The 25,072-nt window shown below is 45.6% G+C and overlaps 2 protein-coding genes across 2 annotated transcripts in view; both read left to right on the top strand.

Moving 5' to 3' along the window:
• Positions 1 to 17,175, top strand: part of ADORA2A (adenosine A2a receptor) — a 71,025-nt gene extending 53,850 nt beyond the window's left edge. The window contains exon 4 of the transcript XR_010139436.1: positions 17,105 to 17,175. The gene's annotated coding sequence lies outside the window, so the exon portion shown is untranslated. The remainder of the gene's footprint in view (positions 1 to 17,104) is intronic.
• Positions 17,176 to 18,224: 1,049 nt separating this feature from the next.
• Positions 18,225 to 25,072, top strand: part of UPB1 (beta-ureidopropionase 1) — a 34,291-nt gene continuing 27,443 nt past the window's right edge. Inside the window, 1 exon segment of the mRNA NM_001132004.1 lies at positions 18,225 to 18,509. Coding sequence (NP_001125476.1) covers positions 18,406 to 18,509 — 104 coding nt within the window. The 5' untranslated portion in view covers positions 18,225 to 18,405.

Here is a 25,072-nt window from a genome sequence, read left to right as displayed (position 1 = left end):
AGATGGGGTTTCACTATGTTGGCCAGCTGGTCTCAAACTCCTGGACTCAAGCAATCCACCTGCCTCAGCCTCCCAAAGTGCTGGGATTATAGGCATGAGACACCATACCCAGCCTTCAGCTATGATTTCTTTTTTTTTTTTTTTTTTTTTTTGAGACAGAGTCTCACTCTGTCGCCCAGGCTGGAGTACAGTGGCGCGATCTCAGCTCACTGCAACCTCCACCTCCCAGGTTCAAGTGATTCTTCTGCCTCAGCCTCCTGAGTAGCTGGGATTACAGACAAGTGCCACCATGCCCAGCTAATTTTTTGTATCTCTAGTAGAGACGGGGTTTCACCATGTTGGCCAGGCTGGTCTCGAACTCCTGACCTCGTGATCCACTTGCTTTGGCCTTGCAAAGTGCTGGGATTACAGGTGTGAGCCACTGCGCCTGGCCCCAGCTATGATTTCTAGTAGTCAATTATTGAGTGTTTCCTGATCTCCGCATAATGCCCTCCTCTACCCCTCCCTCTTAGGAAATGACCAGCTAAGGCTCCAGTATGCTCCCTCAGTTCTCATCTCTAGGGAGGCTTTCCATCTCTAGGTCTTACCTGTGTAGTTTATTCTTTATATCCTGCCTCCTGTCATGGGGACAGTGTCCCTATTCCTCTCATGCAGTTTGTCCACAGTGACCTTGGCCCCACTAACCTTTCCAGCCTCTTCTGTATCCAGACCAACTTCACTTTCTTTAGTGAAGGACTAGAGATGGATAAGAGCCTGGAAACGGCCACGTGTAGTGGAAAGGGTTTAGTCTTAGTCAAACAATTCTTGACTCCTCTGGGAAAGTTAGTTAACCATGCTGAGTCTCGTGCCCAGTGCATAGGACACCCCTGCTTATAAGGTGATAATGAAGATTAAACATAAATCATGTAAAGGGGTTAGCCCATATCCTAGAACACAACAGATATTGATTTCTCTCTCTCTCTTCTGGCCTTTTTCCCACTTCTCACCTTCTCACAAAAAATGTTCAAGAAAGCTTCATTTTTAAAAAGCCCAGGCCAGGCGCAGTGGCTCACACCTGTAATCTCAGCACTTTGTGAGGCCAAGGCAAGTGGATCACGAGGTCAAGAGTTCGAGACCAGCCTGGCTAACATGGTGAAACCCCGTCTCTACTAAAGATACAAAAAATTAGCTGGGCATGGTGGCACTTGTCTGTAATCCCAGCTACTCAGGAGGCTGAGGCAGAAGAATCGCTTGAAACTGGGAGGCAGAGGTTGCAGTGAGCTGAGATTGCACCACTGCACTCCAGCCTGGGCGACAGAGTGAGACTCTGTCTCAAAAAAAAAAAAAAAGAAAAAGAAAAAGAAATCATAGCTGAAGGCTGGGTATGGTGTCTCATGCCTATAATCCCAGCACTTTGGGAGGCTGAGGCAGGTGGATTGCTTGAGTCCAGGAGTTTGAGACCAGCTGGCCAACATAGTGAAACCCCATCTATACTAAAAATGCAAAAATATTAGCTGGGTGTGGTGGCACACACCTGTAATCCCAGCTACTTGGGAGGCTGAGGCAGAAGAATCACTTGAACCCTAGAGGCAGAGGTTGCAGTGAGCTGAGATGCGCCACTGCACTCCAACCTGGGCAACAGAGCAAGATTCCGTCTCAAAAAAAAAAAAAAGGCCCTATTTCATCTTCAAAGACCCTTTCTTGCCCCCTATTCAATTCATTCTGATCACTATTTATTGAGCCAGGGACCACCTTTTCAATACTCTCTCAAACGCTGAATTCAACACATAATTGCAAATTGGTCTCACTGCAGCATTAATATTGCTGGACACTCTGACACTAGGGGCCTGCTGATTCCTGCATCTCCTCTAACTTCTCTGGACATTTCTGTCTCAGGTACTTTGTACTTCTCATCTTTCCACATCCTAATCTCTTCTATTCCCATGGCTTCAACAATCACTATTTGTTAAAATTTCCAGTTTTTTCTCTCTCTAGTCCAAATTCCAATCCTTAGGCCCCAGACCTGAATTTCCAGCTATTCACAGGGGTCTCTTTCTGGAGGTCCCAGGGGCATCTTAATCTCCAAACTGGCTTTTTCTCCTCATGGCTCTTATTTCCTAAATGGCTTATATGAAACCAACGCTCAGGCAAGAGGCCGGAATCATCCTGAACATCCTTGTCTTCTACACTTCATATTCTATGTTGGAGTCAGCACAATCCCTTTGATTTTCATTTCCACAGTGGCTCTTGAATCCATCCCCACTCTATTTCTAGGGCTTTAGTTCAGTCCTTTATCATGTCTCACCTCAGATACTGCTGCAGACTGGGAGCCCTTGTTGCCAGGCACTCACCCTGCTCATACTCTGCTTAGAGCCCAGATTTATGTAATTAATAGATCTGAGAATATTAGTCATCTGCTACAAAGTCTTCCATAGCACTAAGTGAAATACTAAATACTAGTATCTTTAGCTCGCATTAGGATGGAGGTACCTCAACACTATTAAAGACCTTGTCTTATTAATTATTATATCCCATGGCATATTATTGTACATCAAATATTTATTAAGAAATGCTTATTAAATGAATGAATAAAAGCCCAGAACTATGCCATGTATAGTAGGGCATATGAAAGAAATATAGGATGGTCCCTGTCCTCTAGGAGCTTACACTCTTATTGGAGAGACAAGATAAAAACAAGAAACTGGGCCAGGCACAGTGGCTCATGCCTGTAATCCCAGCACTTTGGGAGGCTGAGGCGGGCAGATCACTTGAGTCCAGGAGCTCGAGACTAGCCTGGGCAACATAGCGAAACCTGTCTCTACTAGAAATACAAAATTAGCCAGGCGTGGTGGCACATGCCTGTACTCCCAGCTACTTGGGAGGCTGAGGAGGAAAAATGGCTTGAGCCCGGGAGACAGAGGTTGCAGGGAGCTGAGACAGCATCACTGCACCCCAGCTTAGACGACAGAATGAGACCCTACCTCCAAAAAAAAATAAGGAAAAAAGGAGTTTGCCTAAAATAAGAAAGCAGTAACTTTTTTTTTTTTTTTTTTGAGACGGAGTCTAGCTCTGTCACCCAGGCTGGAGTGCAGTGGCATGATCTTGGCTCACTGCAAGCTCTGCCTCCTGGGTTCACACCATTCTCCTGCCTCAGCCTCCTGAGTAGCTGGGACTACAGGCACCTGCCACCATGCCCTGCTAATCTTTTGTATTTTTAGTAGAGATGGGGTTTCACCATGTTAGCCAGGATGGTCTCGATCTCCTGACCTCATGATCCACCCACCTCGGCCTCCCAAAGTGCTGGGATTTCAGGCATGAGCCACTGTGCCTGGCCAGACAGCAGTAACTTTTTTTGAGTGCTATAATAACACAAAAGTGGCCAGGTACGGTGGCTCATGCTTGTAATCCCAGCATTTTGGGAGGCCTAGGCAGGCAATCACTTGAGGTCAGGAATTCAAGACCAGCCTGGCCAACATGGTGAAAGACCATCTCTACTAAAAATACAAAAAATTAGCTGGGCCTGGTGGCACACGCCTGTAATCCCAGCTACTCAGGAGACTGAGGTAGGAGAATTGCTTGAACCTGGAGGGCAGAGGTTGCAGTGAGCCGAGATCGTGCCATTGCACTCCAGCCTGGGCAACAGAGCAAGACTTTGTCTCAAAAAAAAAAAAAAAAAAAAAGTGAACATATACAAAAGCTATAATAGAAAAACTACCTTTTGATACATATATATAGATACTCTTTTAATGAAGCAATCCTTTGAGAAAGATATTATTATCCCCACTTCACAGACAAAGAAATTTTGGCACAGAGCCATTAAAGAACTTGTTTGAAGTGACACAGCTACATGCAAGACCCTGTACTAAGCACTACTGACACAGATTAATAAAACAGTTCATGCTTTCAAATATCTCAAAATTGAATCAAAAATTCCGAAACTAAATGATTCTCTCATAAACAATTACCTATACATCAATGTTGGGTATTGTAATAAACATACACATAAGATGGGAGTGTTATTTTAGGAATATTAAGCTTAAACTATTACGCTGAAAAGGCTCTACTAGAAGACAAACACACTGAAATAGGAGAAATTCGCTTCCTAGCTAATACAGCTTCTTTGCTAATACAATGACGCAGGCAAGATCCAGGTAGGCAGGTGATGATGGTGGATGCAGTAAGACTGGAGAAGGGGCAGCATGCAAGACATTTCACAAACAGGAATGACAGTAACAGGTTTAATGTAAGAACAAAGAATCAGGCTTAAGTTTTTAAGTCTTGGAAACTCAAGGATATTAGCAAAGACAAAGATACATTTATTTTAAGGTATGGTATACTGAGCTGAAGACTGCTTTGCTCTGAGAGAATATAATATAATATAGATTCAGAAATGAGACTTTACAAATCGTTAGCAACCAGGCTTGAGTTGTATCTAAAGAAAGAATTTAAAAATATTTCAGTTAGGCTCTGTGTCAGTGGGATGGCCTCTACATGTTTTCTTTGGTTTTATTTTCTCCTCACTCTCCACTGGTCTCTATTATCAATTCTGTTTGCATCACCTTTTCCACAGAAATGAAGTGTGATTATAAAGTAACAATGCTGAAGTTTAAGAATTTATCCAAAACTGATTCCAAAAATGTTGTTTTTGCTTTAACACTTTTCTGGAACTTCTGTGTTGGAGTTGCTTTCAGAGTCCATCTACAACCCCAACAAGGAAGCCAATTATTTCACAGTCACACTTTATTTGTGAACACCTCTAACCTGATCATCCATTAACTTAGCTCAGAGTTAATTTCTGTTTTTTCAAAAGTAAAATCTACCCTCAAAAAAAAAAAAAAAAAAAAAAAACAGATTTCTTGAGTAACCAACACTAAGGTTATTCCAGGGGTTGTGGTCCTTAGGCAACTTCATGAGAGGCTTTCCTGTAGGGGAGACATGGAGAATTAACATGTCTGAGCCCTTACTGAGAGCTGGGCATTGGACTGCTAATTATTTCCCAGACCTGCTTTTCATGTAATCCTTGAAGCAATCATTCAAGCAAGTACTGTCATCTCATGATAAAGAAGAATAAAAGAAAGTTCAAAAAAGTAACTTATATAACTAATACATAGCAGAGTTAGAACTTTAAAAACACGATTTTGCTACTGTACCATGCTGCTTCTAATAAAATAAGAACACTGCTTCCCAATGAACAGAAAAATGATCAGTTAAACAGTATCGTTACTATATAATCCTATATTATATGCCTATAGCTTTAATACTCTTTTAACATCATTTGGTTCCCTGCCACTTTCTGTACTGATTAACCCAGGAAAATACTGAGAGAAATATGAGCAACCAGCCATGAAAGTCTGTCATAGATTTTGAGTTAAGTCTATCTGATAGAAACAGAATATAAGAAACAGAAATGTCTTTGGAGCGTCAGGCTTGACTCTCTCTGATTATACTAGAATAATATGGGTTAAGTACATTATAATCCAGGTCAACAAGCAAATAATATTTCCTTTCCCTTATACATCTTCAAAGGGAGGCTATTGTGTATTTACCACCAGGGCTTTATTCATGCACTCTTAGTTGAACACAGACAATACGTTTTACTTATTCTTCCTTTGAATTCTACTCATTTACCACTGGAACACTATCCACATTTATATATAGCAGACTCAAACTATCTTAAACTGAATTGGAAGACTGCAGGCTTGAATTATTTAAAAGAAAAACATTTCCACTTGTCCTGCCAAGTACTTGATCAATGCTCACTTAAGTGATGTAATCATCTCCTCTCATTTTGTAAGCTCTATTCCCTCTCTTCAGGTGACTAAGCAGTCTGCAATCTTCCTTCCTTTAATTGAATAATTTTCAGGCTTGTGTCTTATCCTTCCGGTTTTTACAAATTCATGCAATCATTTTCTCCTGTGACTAAAGGGTTTTATGGCTGTGGTCCTTTCGTTAGCACACACGTCTCTAGAACTCTCTAGATCTGCTACACATACACTGTCTCAATGCAGACTTTCATCTACTCTTGTGTTCCAGATAGACTAGCTACTCTGCAATGGCTATCTCTTTCTGCTTGTGGTCTTACTTTTCCTTCTTTTTGATTGACCTTCCTGTGCCTTCCACACATCCCTCTGGCTCAGATATTTTTCTCCTACCTCAGATATTTTTTTTTCTCCTACCTCAGATATTTTTTTTTCTCCGTACCTCTCAGATATTTTTTTTCTCCTACCTCTCTGGACCTGCACGGTACTTTTGGTAATGTTATCACCTAATATTGTAAACATAGCTACTGTTTATCCCACCTCTGGACCTGCATGGTACTTTTGGTAATGTTATCACCTAACATTGTAAACATAGCTACTGTTTATTAAGCACTAGCCATGTGCTGTGTTTGGAGCCTTATGTATGTAACACAAACTATCCAGCTTTTCCTCCTACCCCTCACAATGCACTTTCCAGCCCCTATAAAGTCTGTCACTTACAGGCCTGGCACAGTGCCCAGCACATAGCAGGTGCTCAAGAAATGGAAGGTATTATTATCATAATTATGAGAAGAAGCACCACATGACTTATTCATGTTTGACCCCAATGTCTGGTTCGTTTAATATTTGTTTACAAAACTAGGCAATGGGCTGGGCACAGTGGCTTACGCACTTTGGGAGACCAAGGCGGGCAAATCATTTGAGATCAGGAGCTCAAGACCAGCCTGGCACACATAGTGAAACCCTGTCTTTACTAAAAATACAAAAATTATCCGGGTGTGATGGCACATGCCTGTAATCCCAGCTACTTGGGAGGCTGAGGCAGGAGAATTGCTGGAACCTGGGAGGCAGAGGTTGCAGTGAGCTGAGATCGCGCCACTGCACTCCAGCCTGGGCGACAAGAGTGAGACTCCATCTCAAAACAAAAACAAAAACAAAAGCAAAAACAAAATCAAAAGCAAAACAGAACACATCTAAGCAATTAAGAGAATAAATGTTGAATGGTTGTAAGCCATCTGTAAGACAAACTGTGCAGCTTGCCATGGACTACTGAAACCAACTCTTTCCAGAGTCTGGACAGGACAAGTACATAGTGGGGCTGCGTTGGCCAGATGCATGGCCTGGAAGTCCAGCAAGAAGCTCTTTTTGGCTAGTGACTGCAGAGGCTGAGTATAGAAAAGGGCCTTCAGTGTGTTGCTCCAACACAGGCCAATATCAGTTTGGCTCCCTAGGTGCAGAATGTGTGGTCAGACCAACTCACTGGGATCAGAGAGAAACATGAGACTGTAAGAGAGGATTCGGATGATGAAGGGATTCCTGATTCTCAGAACTGAAGGCTGTAACCGTTGCACTCACACAGGCCCAAAGTTGGGGCTCTGGGGCTCTGGGGCTCTGGGGCTCTGGGATTTAGCAATGGCAGTCTAGGAAATAGTCTATGTTAGTCTGGCAAGATGTAGCAGGACATGCCAGTCACAGTGGTGTGCTCCTGTAGTCCCAGCTACTCGGGAGGCTGAGGTGGGAGAACAGCTAGAGTCCCAGCGTTTCAGACCTGCCTGGGTAACATAGCGAGAACCCATTTCAAAACAAACAAACCAAAAAACAACTCACAGAAAAGAGGTAGCAGGACACAAAATTCAGATTCCAGATTCAAGTCTTTGGCAATGCTAAGTTTAAAAGGGGGCTGTGCACTGAGATATCAGAAAGAGACTTGAGTTTAAGGAAACAAGAGATTCAAGATTAGAGCACAAAAAGTTTTTTTTTGTTTTGTTTTGTTTTGTTGAGACAGGTTCTCACTCTGTCACCCAGGCTGGAGTGCAGTGGCACAGTCACGGCTCACTGCAGCCTCTACCTCCTGAGCTCAAGTTATCCTCCCACCTTAGCCCCCCAGGTAGCTGGGACTATAGGCACATGTCACGATGTCCAGCTGATTTTTTTTTTTTTTAAAGATGGGTCTCAAACTCCTGGGCTCAAGAGATCCTCCCACTTTGGCCTCCCAAAGTGCTGGAATTACAGGTGTGAATCACCACACCCAGCCACAAAAAGGTTTAATGCCCTAAACTAGTTATTAGATTTGGGACATTAATTCAGGCAGGGCTAGCAGCAAGCAAAGTTGAGATCTGAAGTAGGACTCAGATTCTAGGACTGAGGGCAGAACTAGTCTAGTGTTTAAGGTGGGGCTGAACTTGCCAGTGGTGAGTTTGTTGCTGGGGCAGAGAACCTGGTAAGTTATTACAATACTGTAAGCCCTCCACAATGAATCATTAGTATACCTTATAGCTTCTCAGAGTACACAATCTACTTTGCTTCAGTATAAAGTATTTTAAGATGCCAATTATCTGCAGATGGCGAAGTACAGAACATAAGTCTGTTTGGCCTAACTTAACAAATACATAATTTTTTCTATACACTTGTTTCTCCCCAGGCTGTGTACCTACTTGACCTCTTAACCCCCATCCATTTTTGTCCCCTTACGATTCACCAGATACAACCACTTGCAATTTGAAATTGCTCTTTGCAACCATGAGATAGTTGTTTCATCCCCAGATTCTGGGACTAGAACTCTTTTCACTATTAGGTTCCAGAAACTAGGGTCCAAATACTCTTGCAATAAAGTGTTTCCTTTAAACCAAATCCAACCAAACACACTTTTACAAAAGTTAATAATAAAATCTTCCCATCATCTGGTTCTTCAGTAAGCTCACAGTTACTGACTTTTACTTCATCAAATACCAGAATGTCTTGTATCGTTCTTTGGCTTATTTATGGATCTTTGGATTTGACATCCCTAAGGTTTTCTTGGTTCATGTTACAGCAATATACAGAAATCACAGACTGTAATTCAACTACCCATCTGATGATTGACTATCTTCTACAACACTCCCACCAAGTGGTCATCTGGACCGTACCTGAACACCCTGAATGAGAACTCATCACTTGCAGAGACTGCCTATTTCATTTTTTTTTTTATATCACCTAATGAAAATAACTGTATTGGCCTGAAATATGCCTCCCTAAGTTTCTTGAGACAGAGTCTTGCTCTGTAGCCCAGGCTGGAGTGCAGCGGCATGATCTCAGCCCACTGCTACTCACTGCTACCTCTGCCTCCTGGGTCCTGGTTCAAGCATTCTCCCGCCTCAGCCTCCCAAGTAGCTGGGATTACAGGCACGTGCCAACATGCCCAGCTAATCTTTGTATTTTTAGTAGTGACAGGGTTTCACCATGTTGGCCAGGCTGGTCTTGAACTCCTGACCTCATGATCTACCCCCCTTGGCCTCCCAAAGTGCTGGGATTACAGGCGTGAGCTACTGTGCCCGGCCTCCTCCCTTAGTTTCTATCCATTGACTCCAGCTTCTCTACTTAGGGACATGTGGAACAAATAAAAACCTCTTATATGTGGCCCCTTCAGAAATCTGAATGAAGTAACAATATCCTTCCTGAGTTTGTTTGCCTTGTTTTGCTAAATATATGTTCCCAGTGCCTTTAACATTTTGTTGTTGTTGCTGTTAGATCTCTCTTTTCTGCATATTCAAGATGCTCTATATGTTGTGTAGCTATCCCAGAGCTAGATTATTTCAGGTGCGCTCTGGTCAGCAGAGAACAGAATGAGATAGTCATCTTCCTTGTGTTCTGCACACTATACTTCTCATAATGCAACCTAAGATTATATCAGCTTTTTTTGGCAGCCACAACACACTGTTGACTCACATTGAGCTTCTAGTCAACTCAATACCCCTAATTCAGCCACACATACTGCTGCTAGGCCCAATGCATACTTCTGCAATTGCTTTAGTGGGGAGGAGGTGGTAAAGAGAAAGGTTTATTTATCACATTGATACTTCATGAAATTTGGGGCCCAAAAATTCAACCTGGGATTTTGCATTCCTGTCATACATAAGCCTATGCTTAGTTTGCTATCCTAAATGATTGGACAAACTAGTGATGAGTCATGGACTAGAGTTCAGCTTAGGCTAGTCAGCTTTGCTTTGTTTCATGGTCTCATGCAGCCTTCTCAAAATTACTGATCTTTCAAATGTATGCTATTTATCCCGAGAAGAACTGGTGGAAAGACTATAAATGATTCAATGCAAAGCCATTATCACCACTGAAAAAAACAACGCAAAGATAAGTATCCAGTACATTAAAGATGGTATATTTATAATTTGCCATGGAAGAATTATATCTAAACACCTTCTCCTTGATTAAAAATAGCATCTATAGAGATAATGCTGTATAGATTTTCAAAGATATTTCAACTTAGCTTATTCCACTCCTTCAAGAAAGTGGGGAAGGTATCATTATCCTCATTTCTAGTTCAGTTCAGTCCTTATTGTACCCATGGTATTCCAACACAAGTGAGACCCAGCCCGTGTGATTAAGGCACTCACATCCAGGGTGTTCTCATTTCTGGTCCAGTTCAGTCCTTATGGGACCCATGGTATTCCCACACAAGTGAGACCCAGTCCATGTGATTAAGGCACTCATATCCAGGGCATTCTCCTCTAAGTGTCAGGCAACATCTTCTCTGCTTGCCCTTGCCATCTGGATTTTAAAAAGGATCTCATACTCCGGTAATCATAAAATCATAGAATCTATGAGAATTAGTCTAATATCTTTGAATATTAGGAAGAGGTATCAAATAATGCACCTAAAGCTGCAGTTACCTAATAGTAAAACCAGGATTAGAACATATTTATATTCTAACCAGTATTCAGACCAATCTTCTTTCTCTTACACTACTATTTCTCAAGATACAAGTAGGTAACTGTCTGTTATCTACAGCAAGGACATTTCTGAAAATGGGATCTAGATACACATTCTCTGCAACTCAAGAATGTTATGGCTAAGGATCCCACCAAACTCCTAATCCAAGGGAATATGGGCCAGGAAGCTAATCAGAGAGGGATGAACCATGAGATGCTGAACCAGCGACTTCCCAGTAAACAGATTTGTGCTATATGAAGCAGCTCCCCCAATATCTACCATTGTTAGAGACACTTGAGGATTTAGACTACTTGTGTTCTAGATAACCAGGCTGCAGAGACAGCTAGAAGTCATGTTGAAAGGAAATAATTATAAATCTGCTACAGCCAAAGGTGGTCTTTTTCAAAAGCAGGCTAAATAAGCCGCTGAGTTAATATAGCTAAAGGAACCCGGTAAGTGACTATGATTGCATCAGTGCACTCCAGCCTGGGCAACAAATTGAGACCTTGTCTCTAAATATTTATCAATACTGATATGGTGTTCAATTTGATTCAACAATCATTCATTGAGTGCCAGTTATATGCAAATAACTGTAGACTCAAAGACATGCCATACCTTTATCCTTAAGAAACAACAGATTCAGGTTGGACATGGTGGCTCATGCCTATAATGCCCATAATCCCAGCACTTTGACAGGCCAAGGCAGGAGGACTGCTTGAGCCTTGGAGTTCAAGATGAGCCTGAGCAACATAATGAGACCCTGTCTCCAAAAAAAAAAGGGCATGGTGGCTCGTGCCTGTGGTCTACTTGGGAGGCTGAGCTGCGAGGACTGCATGAACCCAGGAGGTTAAGGCTACAGTGAGCCATGATTGTGCCACTGCATTCCAGCTTGGGCGACAGAGTGAGAGACCCTACCTCTAAAAATTAATAATAATGATGATAATAATGTTTATTTCAAAATAGCCACAAAGAAGTGATAAATATTTGAGGTGATAGATATGCTAATTGGCCTGATTTGATCATTCTGCAATGTATACATGTATCAAAACATCACATTGTGCCCCATAAATATATACAATTATTATTTGTCAATTAAAAATAAAATTTTAAAAACACTTTTTAGAGGTTTAATATGAATAAAGGTTTACTATGAGTAAAGCAGAGCTGGTCATGAGAGGAGAAGAAACCCACAACAAAAACAAGGGACAAAAAGGAGGCTGCTAAAATGGGGGCCATAAAACCTTATTTGTCACAATTTTGGCTGCGTTGGCCTTGCTCTGCTGCAAAATCCATTTTTGGTAAGTTTGGGTGGGCTACTCCAAGACTTTTTCATGTGAGACACTTAAGTCTACATAAGGATAAAAACAATAAAAAATGCTAGTGAAAAGAGAATTGTGACTTCTGGGCTAAGGAATGCAATGTAGGGACAAATTAACCCAGAAATTGGGTTTTAGAATGTTGCTTAGAAATTGGATCACCTCAGATCTTTTTTCCCTTGACTATAAGTAAAATATTGGCTCTTACAGTTTATTTCCAGTAAATACCATGTTTAGCTTGGAAATCTGACAAATACCAAAAACCCTATCCCCTTACCTCACAGTATTATTGAATGATCGAATGCGACAAGATGATGCAAAAGCCTTTTGTGTGTTGTAAAGTGCTAAATGAGGGCATAAACAGCCCCTCTGGGTCATAGGAGAAGACTGGTGGGATCTCCATGTCATGGCCCTTATTAGAATTGTTCACCATTGATCATCATAACATTTTAGTCCTTCAAATGTAAATGAGTAAAAATAGTACCTTACTATATGATCCAGCAATTCCACTGCTGGGTATATATACAAAAGAAAGGAAATCAGTGTATCTAAGGGATATCTGCACTCGCATCCCATGTTTGTTGCAGCACTGTTCACAATTGCCAAGATTTGGAAGCAACCTAAATGTCCATCAACAGATGAATGGATAAAGAAAATGTGGTACATATACACAATGGAGTACTATTCAGCCATAAAAAGGAATGAGATCCTGTCATTTGCAACAACATGGATGGAGCTGGAAGTCATTAAGTAAATAAGCCAGGCACAGAAAGACAAACCACATGTTCTCACTTATTTGTGGGAGCTAAAAATTAAAACAACTGAACTCATGCAGATGGAGAGTAGAAGGATGGTTACCAGAGGCTGGGAAGGGTGGTTGAGGATGGGGGAAAAGTGGAGATGGTTAATAGGTACAAAAAGTAGTTAGAAAGAATGAGTAAGATCTAGTGTTTGATAGCAGAACAGGGTGACTATAGTCAATAATTTAATTGTACATTTAAAAATAACTATAAGAGTATAATTGGATTGTTTGTAACACAAAGAATAAATGCTTGAGGGGATGGATACCCCACTTACCATGATGTGATTATTACACACTGCATGTCTGTATCAAAGTATCTCATGCACCCCACAAATATATATACCTACTATGCCCTCACAAAAATTAAAAATAAAATTTAATTACCTATACACATTACTTTTTAAAAAGTACTTTAAATACCTTCCCTAAGGACTGAAATAAACACATATTGTGAATTTAAAAGTAATACCTAAAAACAGACACTAATACTTTTTTTTTTTTTTTTTGAGACGGAGTCTCGCCCAGGCTAGAGTGCAGTGGCGCAATCTTAGCTCACTGCAAGCTCCATCTCCTGGGTTCATGCCATTCTCCTGCCTCAGCCTCTGAGTAGCTGGGACTACAGGCACCCGCCACCACGCCCAGCTAATTTTTTGTATTTTTTAGTAGGGACGGGGTTTCACCATACTAGTGAGGATGGTCTTGATCTCCTGACCTCGTGATCCACCCGCCTTGGCCTCCCAAAGTGCTGGGATTACAGGCGTGAGCCACTGCTCCCAGCCCCACTAATACATTTTTAAAAATAAGCTCCTTCTGCAGAACCAGCTTCTATAATGAAACTGTTTTCTCACAAATAAGCATATAAATAGAGGAATTTATACATGACTAGATTATTAGAATCATATTTTATTAGAATTAGGACAAGACTTACATCATCTCTATAGACTGTCTCACCAGTTCCCTCCCCTCCCCAGTCTTTTTTTTGTTGTTTTTTTTTTGAGACGGAGTCTTGCTCTGTTGCCCAGGCTGGACTGCAGTGGCACGATCTCAGCTGACTGCAACGTATACCTCCCAGGCTCAAGTGATCCTCCTGCCTGAGCCTCCCAGTAGCTGGAATTACAGGCATGCACCACCATCCCCAGCTAATTTTTGTATTTTTAGTAGAAGACGGGGTTTTGCCATGTTGGCCAGGCTGGTCTCCAACTCCTGACCTCAAGTGATCCACCCACCTCAGCCTCCCAAAGTGCTAGGATTTCAGGCCTGAGCCACCATGCCTGGCCCCTATCTTTTTTATATCAGGAAAACTGAGGTTAAAGTAGAACCCAGACTAAACTGCAGGTTTTCTGACTCCTGTTCTAAGTTTCTTTTTTTCTATAATTTTTAAAAAATATATTTCAAACATAAAAAGTATTGGTAATGATAAGCACCCAGATTTTTTAAATGTTAATATTGTCATATGTCTCAGATCTCTTAAAAAGAATTAAAACATTATCTATCAACAGATAATTCCCATTCTTCTATTTCATTCCCCTATCTCCCTCTCCAGAGGTATCCATCATGTCGAGGTTGTGTGTATTCTGTCCTTCCTGCCCATGTTTGTATACACTTACCAAATTATGGGTTATATATCCTTAAACCACACCATGTTGCCAGAGAAAGAGTTGTTCTTCCAAACAAGGAAGACTCCCTCACTCTAGTATGCTTGCATGCAGTTATAACCTTTTGGGTTGGTGGGATATTTCAGAAAGAAACTAGGGCAAAGCCTTAAGTCTTTTGAAGTGATTACCACAGAGCCGGGCGCAGTGGCTCACGCTTGTAATCCCCGCACTTTGGGAGGCTGAGGTGGGCAGATCACCTAAGCTCAGGAGTTTGAGACCAGCCTGGCCAACATGGTAAAACCCCATCTCTACTAAAAATACAAAAATTAGGCGGGCGTGGTGGCACGTGCCTGTAATCCCAGCTACTCTGGAGGCTGAGGCACAAGAATCACTTGAACCCAGAAGGTGGAGGTTTCAGTGAGCTGAGATCGCTCCACTGCACTCCAGCCTGGGTGACAGAGGGAGACTCCAACTCAAAAAAAAAAAAGCAAAAAACAAAATGATTACCACAGAAAGAGCTAGTGAAGTGTCTTGCTATCATTCAGAGTAAAAAGTAAATTGGGCAAATGTAAACATTTTTAATACAACTTTTTAAATCCTAAGTTTTATTTATGAAACACTGGTTTATAATGAACTAGTATGAATGACCTGTCACTGAACAATAGGGAAAGATGAACTAAACAATTTAACTAGTAATAATAGCTTCTACTACTGCTTCGAGGTCCAGCTCAGTGTTATCACCTTAATGAATCCCAGAGTTGATTCCTTCAATAATCATTTATTGAGTGCTAAAGTCCTCTGGATACAAAAGTAGATCCGGTCCATTTTCTGAGGACAGCACAGAAATAACTACACAATACTGTTTAATAAATGTAACAAGAGAGCTATCTATGAAGGCCTGGGGGAGCCAAACTTTTTCTGGGACAATTGGAGAAGTCTTTACAGAAGAAGTGATGTTTCAACTGCATGGTGGAGGATGAGAAGGCGGTCACAAAATGAAGGATGAAAGGTGATTCCAGGTAGGGATACACTGAATGAGAGGGTACAAAGGATGGTAAGATACTAGTTTTAGAAAGACAACTAAGGATAGACATTGGAGGTGGAGAGACAAGTTAGAAGACTGGCAACAATTCAAGCAAAAGATGACAGGAGGCAGACATGAGGAGGGAGGAGGAAGGATATGAACAAAATCCAGGAGATAAATTTAGCAGAACTTGATGCCTGATTGTATGGGGGAAAGAACATAGAGGAGTTGCAGATGACTCTCAAAAACTTGGCAAATCAGTGGGTGGTGAGGCCATTACTGAAATAGGGAATACAGTGCAGAAGATAAGAGGCTGGGCATGGTGGCTCATGCCTGTAATCCCAACACTTCAGGAGGCTGAGGCAGGCGGATCACCTGAGGTCAGGAGTTCAAGACCAGACTGACCAACATGGTGAAACTTTGTCTCTACTAAAAATACAAAAAATTGGCTGGGTGTGGTGACACATGCCTGTAATCCCAGCTACTCGGGAGGCTGAGGCAGGAGAATCGCTTGAACCTGGGAGGTGGAGGTTGCAGTGAGCCAAAATTACGTCACTGCACTGCAGCCTGGGTGACAAAAGCAAAACTCTGTAACAACAACAACAACAAAAGAGCCTGCTTGAGAAAGGAGGTAAAAGTTCATTCAGTTTGAAGCATTTTGAGTTGGCTTTGAAGCCTCTTCCATGAGACCTCCAACAATTTCTCTAAGCCAGAAATCACCCCTTTGCACTCCATAGTATCTTTTTCATCTCAAATTATTTAAATCTGCTGTATTTACAAGTTTGTCTTTCCTTTTTTTTTTTTTTTTTTTGCGACGGAGTTTTGCTCTTGTTGCCCAGGCTGGAGTACAATGGCGCGATCTCAGCTCGCTGCAACCTCTGCCTCCTGGGTTCAAGCGATTCTCCTGCCTCAGCCTCCCGAGTAGCTGGGATTACAGGCATGCACCACCATGCCTGGCAAATTTTTGTATTTTTAGTAGAGACGGGGTTTCACCATGTTGGTCAAGCTGGTCTCAAACTCCTGACCACAGGTGATCTGCCCGCCTCGGCCTCCCAAAGTGCTGGGATTACAGGTGTGAGCCAACGTGCCCAGCCGTCTTTACTTTAAATCACAGAGAAAAGGTACTAGGTCTTATCTGTCTTTATATGGCTCTCTTGGCAGTGCCTTACACATAGAAAGTCCTCAGAGTTTGCATTCTTGAGGAGGCAGCGCCATCAGATACCAGAAACTGTCAGCCAACATTTATCAAAACAAGGAACAAAACTTGTGAATTAGCAGCTGAAACAAAATACCTGAAGTATAATATTTTTAATGTTAGTAGCTGATTCTAGATATAAATTAGCTCCCTTTGTGCTCATTTTACTTGCCTCTTTTTTTTTTGCTTTGAGATTGCGTCTCACTCTGTTGCCCAGGCTGAAGTGCAGTGTTAAGATCATAGCTAGGGAGCCTCGAACTCCTGGGCTCAAAGCGATCCTCTCACCTCTGCCTCCCAAGAAGCAGGTGCGCACCACCATGATAGGCTAATTTTTAAAAAATTATTTTGTAGATACGTCTTGCTGTGTTACCCAAGCTGGTCTGAAGTTCCTGGCCTCAAACAATACTCCTTTCTAGGCCTCCCAAAGTGCTGGGATTACAGGCATGAGCCACCGTGCTGGCCTTTTCTGACTTAAACAACCCCGCAGCGTAATCTTTGCATTCCTATTTTACAGATAAAGCAACAGAAGCCTCCAGCGACTAAGTTAAACTTTCCTGGGGTCACAAGGTTTACAAGTGGCTGAATAGGATTTCTACAGACTGGTTCCTCCACTCGGCTGCCCGCCGAGGTAAGCGGGCCTTACTGCGCTAATTCTCAATAGGACCCCAAAGAGGACGCTTCTTTGCTCCTTAAGGGATGGCACCCTCTGGATTAGCGGTAACAGCAAATGGGGCTCTCACTCCTACCATCTCAGGGACAGTTTAAAGCGCACCCTACCGCAGGAAAGTGCCCATATTTGCACACACGCGGCAGAGGGCAGGGCTGAAAAGGGGCCCTAGGGTGCAGGAGGCGCGCCCTCACCCGGGGACCCCGCATTTTACAATATTAGCTCCACCGAGGCGCACGGAATTGCAGGCGAGCAGCTGACCTTCGGCTCCAGCGGCCCCAAAGCCGGGGGTGGGAACGCGCGGCCCAGGTAGCGGCATGGACTCCGAGCCTGGCCCCTCGGGGGTTAAAACTCCCCAGACATAAAGGCTCCGGACGACAGAGGTGCAGCCGCCGCGTGCCCATGGGACACTGAAACTCGTCCCGTACCTTCCTCGGTAGTCCTGTGCGGGAGGCTGGCCCGGTCGGCTGCCCTACGCTGCGGACAGGAGGTCGCGGTCGGGAGGGGCCCTGACCGGCGGCTGCTGCTGGAACCAGCCCCCGCGAGGGCCCGCAGCGGGCGAGCCATTTACCTCAGACCCCCGCCGCAGCCTCCCGGAGCCCGCGCCCAGGACTCCCTCACGACCTCTCCAGGGTCCCGACCCGACACCAAGGAGCAGGTGAGGGGTGGAACCTGGAGGCACCCGCGCCAGGGCCCCTGAGGGAGGCGGGAGGGGTACAGCCTCAGTCCTGACTCGCAGCCGAGGCGCGAAGGCTCCGCGCAGTCCCCCTTGTGGAGCGGCGTGTCTCATCGCTTGCCAAAGGAGAGGCTAAGGGCAAGGGGCGAAGGGCAAGGGGCGGATCCCTCCTCCCCCTCCCCACGCGAGGCCCTGGAGCGCTGATTGGCCATGTGCTGCGGAGGCGGCAAGAGGAACGTGTCCTGGCACGTGCCGAAGGAGCGATAAAGGCCAGGGGCGGTCCCACTCGCGAAGCCCTGGAGGGCAGATTGGCTGCGCGAGGAAGTGGCGTGTCCTCACTTGAGCTGTGCTGTCCGGGAGCGAGAGTAAGAGATAAAGGCAAGGGCGCCTGAGCGGGCCTGGGCACCTCCTCCCACTGCGGGCAAAGGGCAGGTAGTTCGTGCGCAGACACAAGCCCTGGCGGACCGTGGCCATGGCGGGCGCTGAGTGGAAGTCGCTGGAGGAATGCTTGGAGAAGCACCTGCCGCTCCCCGACTTGCAGGAGGTGAAGCGCGTTCTCTATGGCAAGGAGCTCAGGTCCGCCGCCCAGAGGCTAAGTTAATGGGGTCTTGGGGCCACAAAGTGCGGGTCTGGGGGAGCAGGCAGGGAGGGCCTCAGGGTCTGAAGGGCTCAGGGGAGGCGGTGGGAAGTCTTGAGTTGGCGGGCAGAGACCATAGCAGGTCTTGATGGGACGGCCCCGGGGTCCTTGGGGGTTACAGAATCCTGGGGTGAACTTTACAAATCTCTTCTCCCCCACGTTGCCCAGAACTGGAAAGAAAAGGACGGGATTTTACTCTCCAGGGCTTTCTCTGTGGCCATCCCAACCCTCCTTCCCGGAGCCAGGCTTGTCTTCTGGGTGTCTGGCTGGATCACTGTCTCCAACCAGAGCACCCAGCAGGTGTACTGATTGTCTGGCCCCAGACCATCCTTCCTGCAGTGACCTGACCTCTGGCTGACCCTTGGAAATAGAGACTGTCTGCATTTAGTTGGCGAGGGAACCTTTCCCACCGGCAAGCCATAGGCGCTAGTTTTTCCACTCCCTGCAAGCTTGTGCATCACCAGGACTTTCTGAGGGCTGTGTACTGCTGGACACTGTGTCCACAAAGCTGAAAAAGACACTCCCCGGCCAGGCGTGGTGGCTCACGCCTGTAATCCCAGCACTTTCGGAGGCCGAGGCGGGTGGATCACCAGGTCAGGAGATCGAGACCATCCTGGCTAACACGATGAAACCCCGTCTCTACTAAACATACAAAAAATTAGCCGGGTGTAGTGGCAGGCACCTGTAGTCCCAGCTACTCGGGAGGCTGAGGCAGGAGAATGGCGTGAACCCGGAAGGCGGAGCTTGCGGTGAGCAGAGATCACCGCCACTGCACTCCAGCCTGGGTGATAGAGTGAGACTCTGTCTCAAAAAAGAAAAAAAAAAAGAGAAAGACACTTCCCCTTCCACTCTTGTTTCTCTTCAGTGCATTTCTTACCTGCAGCAACCAGAGGATCCCTTTAATATGTAAATCATATCCTGTTGGCCTGGCGTGGTGGCTCATGCCTATAATCCCAGTACTTTGGGAGGCAGAGGTGGGTGGATCACATGGTCTGGAGTTCGAGATCAGCCTGGCCAATATGGTGAAACCCTGTCTCTACTAAAAATACAAAAATTAGCTGAGTGTGGTGGCTCACGCCTGTAATCCCAGCTACTCGGGAGGCTGAGGCAGGAGAATCGCTTGAACCCAGTAGGCGGAGCTTGCAGTGAGTCCAGATCGTGCCACTGCACTCCAGCCTGAGCAACAGGGCAAGACTCCGTCTCAAAAAAAAAGAAAAAAAGAAAAAATCACATACTGTTGCTCTTTGTGCTTAAAACTTTGTAAGGAGTTTCCTGGGCTCTTAGGATGAAATCCAAACTCTGACCGCATGCAGCCCCTGACTAACTCTCCTTCCACTTCCTTGCTAATTTGTGGGCTCCCTGCCTCCCCGAGTCCAGCCAGTTTGCGGGCTCCATGACCTTGTGGCAGTGACCTTGCAGCAGGAACCAGACCAGTTCACCGGTAACTGAAGGTGTTGATTGGATCTGTGGTTCCCAGCCACAGCTGCTGTGGAGTTACTGCAGGGAGGCTAGACCTCAGATCCAAGGGTGTTTTCACAGCTAGTGGATGATGAAGTTAGAACAGCCGCTTTTTGGGAGTGAGGTAGTATAGAACTTTGTCAGAAAGGGCTCTTCATATCCAAAGGGTGGGGTGACCTTTAAGGCTCCTCCCAGTGAATGCGCTCATGCTTCTATTTCCACTGCATCTGTAAAGACTAGTCCTTGAGAAGTGTCTCAGAGTTGAGACTCCCAAAGAAAATGTCTTAAATAAAGCAAGGGGTGTCTTATGCTTCTAGGGATGGGAATTAGTTTATTCTAAGAGTGGGGTGGGCATGTCTTCCTGGGAAAAAGACAGCATGTGGGTGCCAGGGAGAGGTAAAGGAGAAGAGTCTTAGGAAAAGAGAAGTCAGTTTCCCACAAAGGTGATTGGCTGGGGAAAGGTAATTGGCTGGGGCACATTCTGGAGAAGGGCTGAGGTCAGCCCAAGGACTGCCTGCAAGAGGGATTTTATCTAAGCATTTGGGTCACTCCAGAGCAGGAGGGATGATGATAATGGCTGGTGAAATGGGAGACGACCTCTCTTGACCAATGACTGCCAGGCTTCATCCTGGGGCTCACAATAACAAAGTGGCTCCTTTTCCTACCCCCTTTTCTTGCTCTGTTCTACTCAGCATTTATCCCTTTCAGCTTTTATCCCTAAGGTGTAAACCTTTGTACTTGCTCTGTCCTTGCTAATGTGTGGGATTTGGCGATGAATGGCATTTCGAACTGAAGATAAAAAAATTACTGCTCATTTAAAAACTCTAATCCCACTTAAATTCCTGTAAACTCCTCTAAGTCTGACTTGGACATAGCCACCTCTGTGAAGGTCCAGTGGGCCTGAAGCCCTCAGCCCTTCGGTCCTGATGTGCTCCACACAAGACCACCTCTTCTCCCAGTTACAATGCTTAGTAAATGTTTGCTCAGTGAATGATCCAAATGGGCCTTTGCCTGTGGCAGACAGATGAAATCCCCAGAGAACATCGACTTTCCATTTTAAGACAGCCAGAACCAAGAAGCAGTCATTCAGTCAACAAGCATTCGTTGAGCACTTAGTCTCGGCCACTGGCACTGGGGATACCAGGATGAGTAAGTCATGGTTCCTACCCTTGGGGGCTTTCCATCTTTTGATGGTTGCCTTACACTGTGAGAAGGAGGCAGGGAGAGCTTGAGAGAGTTTGTGTGTTTGGGGTTGGGGGGACATCAGGAAGGCTTCCCAGGAGCACCATGCCTAAGCTACATCCTAAGGGAGACAGGAAGGGTACATGTCCCCAGACACCAGGGAACGTGCCCATTTGAGGACTGTGTTTGTGAGAGGGTTAGTCATTGAGTGCTCCCCCAAGGAAGACCTGAGAGAAGAGGCAGGAGTGGCAAGTTGCTCTTAGGGTCTCTGAGGCAGCAGAACTGTGTCTCGATAATGGTAGAGCCTTTGAAGAGTTTGACCTGGTGGCTGAGTGAAGAATGACCTGGAATAATGACTGGATGATCTGAAATTTTTAAAAAGGGAAAGGAAAAAAGCCTGGAAAAAAGTAGGTGGAAGATGAGAGGCCTGATGTGAACAGAGTACCTGGGGGTGGAGAGACAGAAGGCTTCCAGAGGTCTCAGGGAGGTCAGCGGACAGTGAGACAATGAGGATAACAGGTGTGGCAGTGAGGATCTTGTCGGCTTCTGGCTTGGACTCTCAGATGGCCAGTCAACTCATGTGATGAGGAGCATCTTTGGACAGGTTGTGTTTGAGTGTTTAGTTCCTAGGGCTGCCGTAACAAATTACCACAAACTGGGTGGCTTGAAACAACAGAAACTTATTCTCATAGTTCTGAAGACCACAAGTACAAGACCAACGTGTCAGCAGGGCCATGTTCCCTCCAAAGATCCTAGGGGAGAATCCTCCCTTGTCTTTTCTAGCCTCAGGTGGCTCTGGGCTTTCCTTAGCTTGTGACAGCCAGTCTCTACCTCTTTCTTGGCCTTCTCCTGTTGTCCCTGTATCTCTCCTGTGGTGTCTCTTGTCTTTGAGCAGGGTGCAGTGGCTCACACCTGTAATCTGAGCACTTTGGGAGGCCAGGGCTGGAAGATTGCTTGAACTCAGGAGTTTGAGACCGGCCTGGGCAACATAGTGAGACACCCATCTCTATAAAACATTTAAAAAAATAGCCAGGCACGGTAGCATGCATCTGTAGTCCTAGCTACAGGGAAAGCTGAGGCGGGAGGATCACTTGAGCCTCGGAGGTCGAGGCTGCAGTGAGCCAAAATCTCTCCTCTGCACTCCAGCCTTGGAGTCAGAGCGAGGCCCTGTCTCAAACATACACACACACACGTCTTTGGATTTGGAGCTTACTTGGATAATCCCGGATGATCTTATCTTGAGATCCTGACCTTAATTACGTCTGTGAAGACCCTTTTTCCAAATAAAATCACAATGACAGGTTCCAGGTGTCAGGATGGAGACACAGCTCAACCTGCTACAGTAGCTTCAGGGTCTGCAGGTGGAAATAACCCAGGGGCTATTTGCTATGTGGAGGTGGGCCTCAGGTGGGCAAGGCTGGGCTTGTTGAGCTGCCCTGGAGATGGTCATTCCAGGTGGAGGAGGAGCAGGTACAAAAGAGGGCGCTGGAGAGAATGCTGGAAAACCCGGATATTCAAGGAGTCAGAGAAAGAGACTTTGTGGGAGATTCTGGAGGTGAGGACTCTGGGGCAGGACAGGGAAAGAAGCATCAGATGGCTCAGAAATGTCCAGCGGGTGAGGACAGCAGGAAGTCTGCTGGATTTAGCCATGATAAGGCTGTTGGCAGTTCCTGAGATGGGGCCAGGAGGTGAGGCCTGAGCTGAGGGGAAGCATGTGTGGAAGCTCCCTAGGCAGAAGGGAGAGACAGCAAGTGAGTAAACATGTGGACATGTGTGGAACACTCCCTCTTTCTCTTTCTTCCCCTCCTTCTCTCCCCCCCAGCCCCCTTCTGTTTTTCAATGGGAGAGAGTCTTTAACAGCTTCAGTGATGGATGTGGAGGTCTGTAGGTACTAGTGGAGAAAGATGTCCAAGCTATGTGTATTAAGTAAAAAAGGCAAGTTGAAGAACAAGATACAGAATGATGCCATTGTATTTGTAATGCATACATGTAGGAAAACAGGAAAGAGACATAAAACATTGTTAAGAGGGGTTGCCTCTGAGTTTTGGGACTAGGGGTGGGGTAGAAAGGGGAATTTATGTTTCATTTTGTACCCTTTCCCACTATTTGATTCACCCCCGCCATGAGCACGTGTCTCTTTTGTAACAGAGCTCTAGTTTAATGATTTAAAGTGCTGGTGGTAAAGAGCCATCAGACATGGAAAGATGAAGCTCCAGAAGTGAGAGGTTGCTGAGGAGGCAGGAACTTGGTGTCCTCTGGCAAGGTCTGCCTGACCCTGGGTGGGAGAGGTGGGGGTCCTGAAGGGCATGGTGGGGCTAGGATGGGAAGTGAAGGGCTTTACTCCTTGAAGTTTGAAGGGAAGCCCTGAGTGGGGAGGCCTCAGTAGCAGGGTGAGTGGTAGAGGGTCTGAAAGCCAACTACAGGGACCAGGGCAGGCAGTGGCAGCATGAGGCCATCTCTGAGGTTATGGTTCATTTGCTGGTCTTGTCCTCCTGGGCAGTGGCTGATTGATGTTTGTTTTAGTACTTTTGGGCTACTATAACAAAATACCACAGACTTCCCAGTACTTGTGGGCAATCACAGGGAGAAAAAGGAGAAGGGTCTGTGTGTCTGTTTCCCCAAAGGCCTGTGGGCCTGGTAGCTGGACAGCCCTTTGGGACTGTCCTAGTGAACACTGTCCTCAGCCTGTGGTCTCACACCAGGAAGATGTCAGGTGGCAGAGCTCTTGTCTGAGTGTGCAACCCTGGCTGTAACCCACATCTGGCTGCGGTCTCTTTCCCGATCTTAAACCACATGAATTTATTCCTCACAGTTCTGGATGCTATGAAGTCCAAGATCAAGGTGCCACAGCAGATCTGGTGTCTGGTGAGGGCCCACTTTCTGGTTGGTAGATGGTGCCTTCTCACTGTGTTCTTACATGGTACAGGAAGCAAGCATGCCCTCTTGGGGGTCTTTTAAAAGGACTCTACCCTCATGACCTAATCACCTCCCAAAGAGCCCTATCACATTGGAGATTAGGATTTCAACATATGAATTTGGGGCAGGCATAAGCATTCAGTCCGTCTCAGTGGTCCACTGCATCTCCTGTACCAGGCCTTTCGGTGGGCACAGCACATGGTCATTGACTGCGTCTGCACAGGGTATGGCTTGAGGATTGGTTAGGTTCTCCAAGATGAAGCTGTGTAGGATGTGGTAATGGACCGCCTTGGATAATGGGAGGGCAGAGAGGCCTTACAAGTGGTGCCCAGATAGTAGACAGGAGTGGCTGGGAGGAGGTAGAGCCCCAAAGGTGACTGTCCTGGAGGGTGGAGCAGCCTCTCCTGTATTACCTTGGCTTAGAATGAGCTCTCAGGGAGCTGGGGATAAGGAGGTGGGCAGCCTCAGGGCTGGCCAGGCAGAGGCACCACTTGGGGGAAGAAGGGTAGGTAATGGAGGTTGTGCATGGTGGGAAGATGGGGAGAGAGACTTCAGCCAGGTGGTGGTTACAGCCATGTTTCCACACGCAAGACGAGCTCTTCACCTGACATTTTCCTGGTGTGAGACCACAGGCTGAGAGGCCAGGCAGGGTTCACCAGGACACTCTCAAAGAGCTGTCTGGCTCCCAGGCCCACAGGCCTTCGAGGGAATAGACACATAAGCCTTGCTCCTTTTTCTCCCGGTGTCTGCCCACACACACATCCTGGAAAGCTGCGTGATTATGTCCACCAGAGGGGATTTGCCCTGAGGCTGTGGCCTGCAGGAGCGCCCTTCTGCTGGAGGGTGGGAGGACTGTCTAAGGCAGTCACAGCAAGGAGAGGCACGGTGTGGGCACTGCTGCTATTTCTAACCTGCTGGAGTGAAGGGAACCTTGACTACTTGAAAA

This window comes from Pongo abelii, chromosome 23 (assembly GCF_028885655.2).
Source record: "Pongo abelii isolate AG06213 chromosome 23, NHGRI_mPonAbe1-v2.0_pri, whole genome shotgun sequence".
Lineage (NCBI taxonomy): Eukaryota > Metazoa > Chordata > Mammalia > Primates > Hominidae > Pongo > Pongo abelii.
Note: the sequence above shows the minus strand (reverse complement) of the source record. Positions and strands in the feature narration are given on the sequence as shown.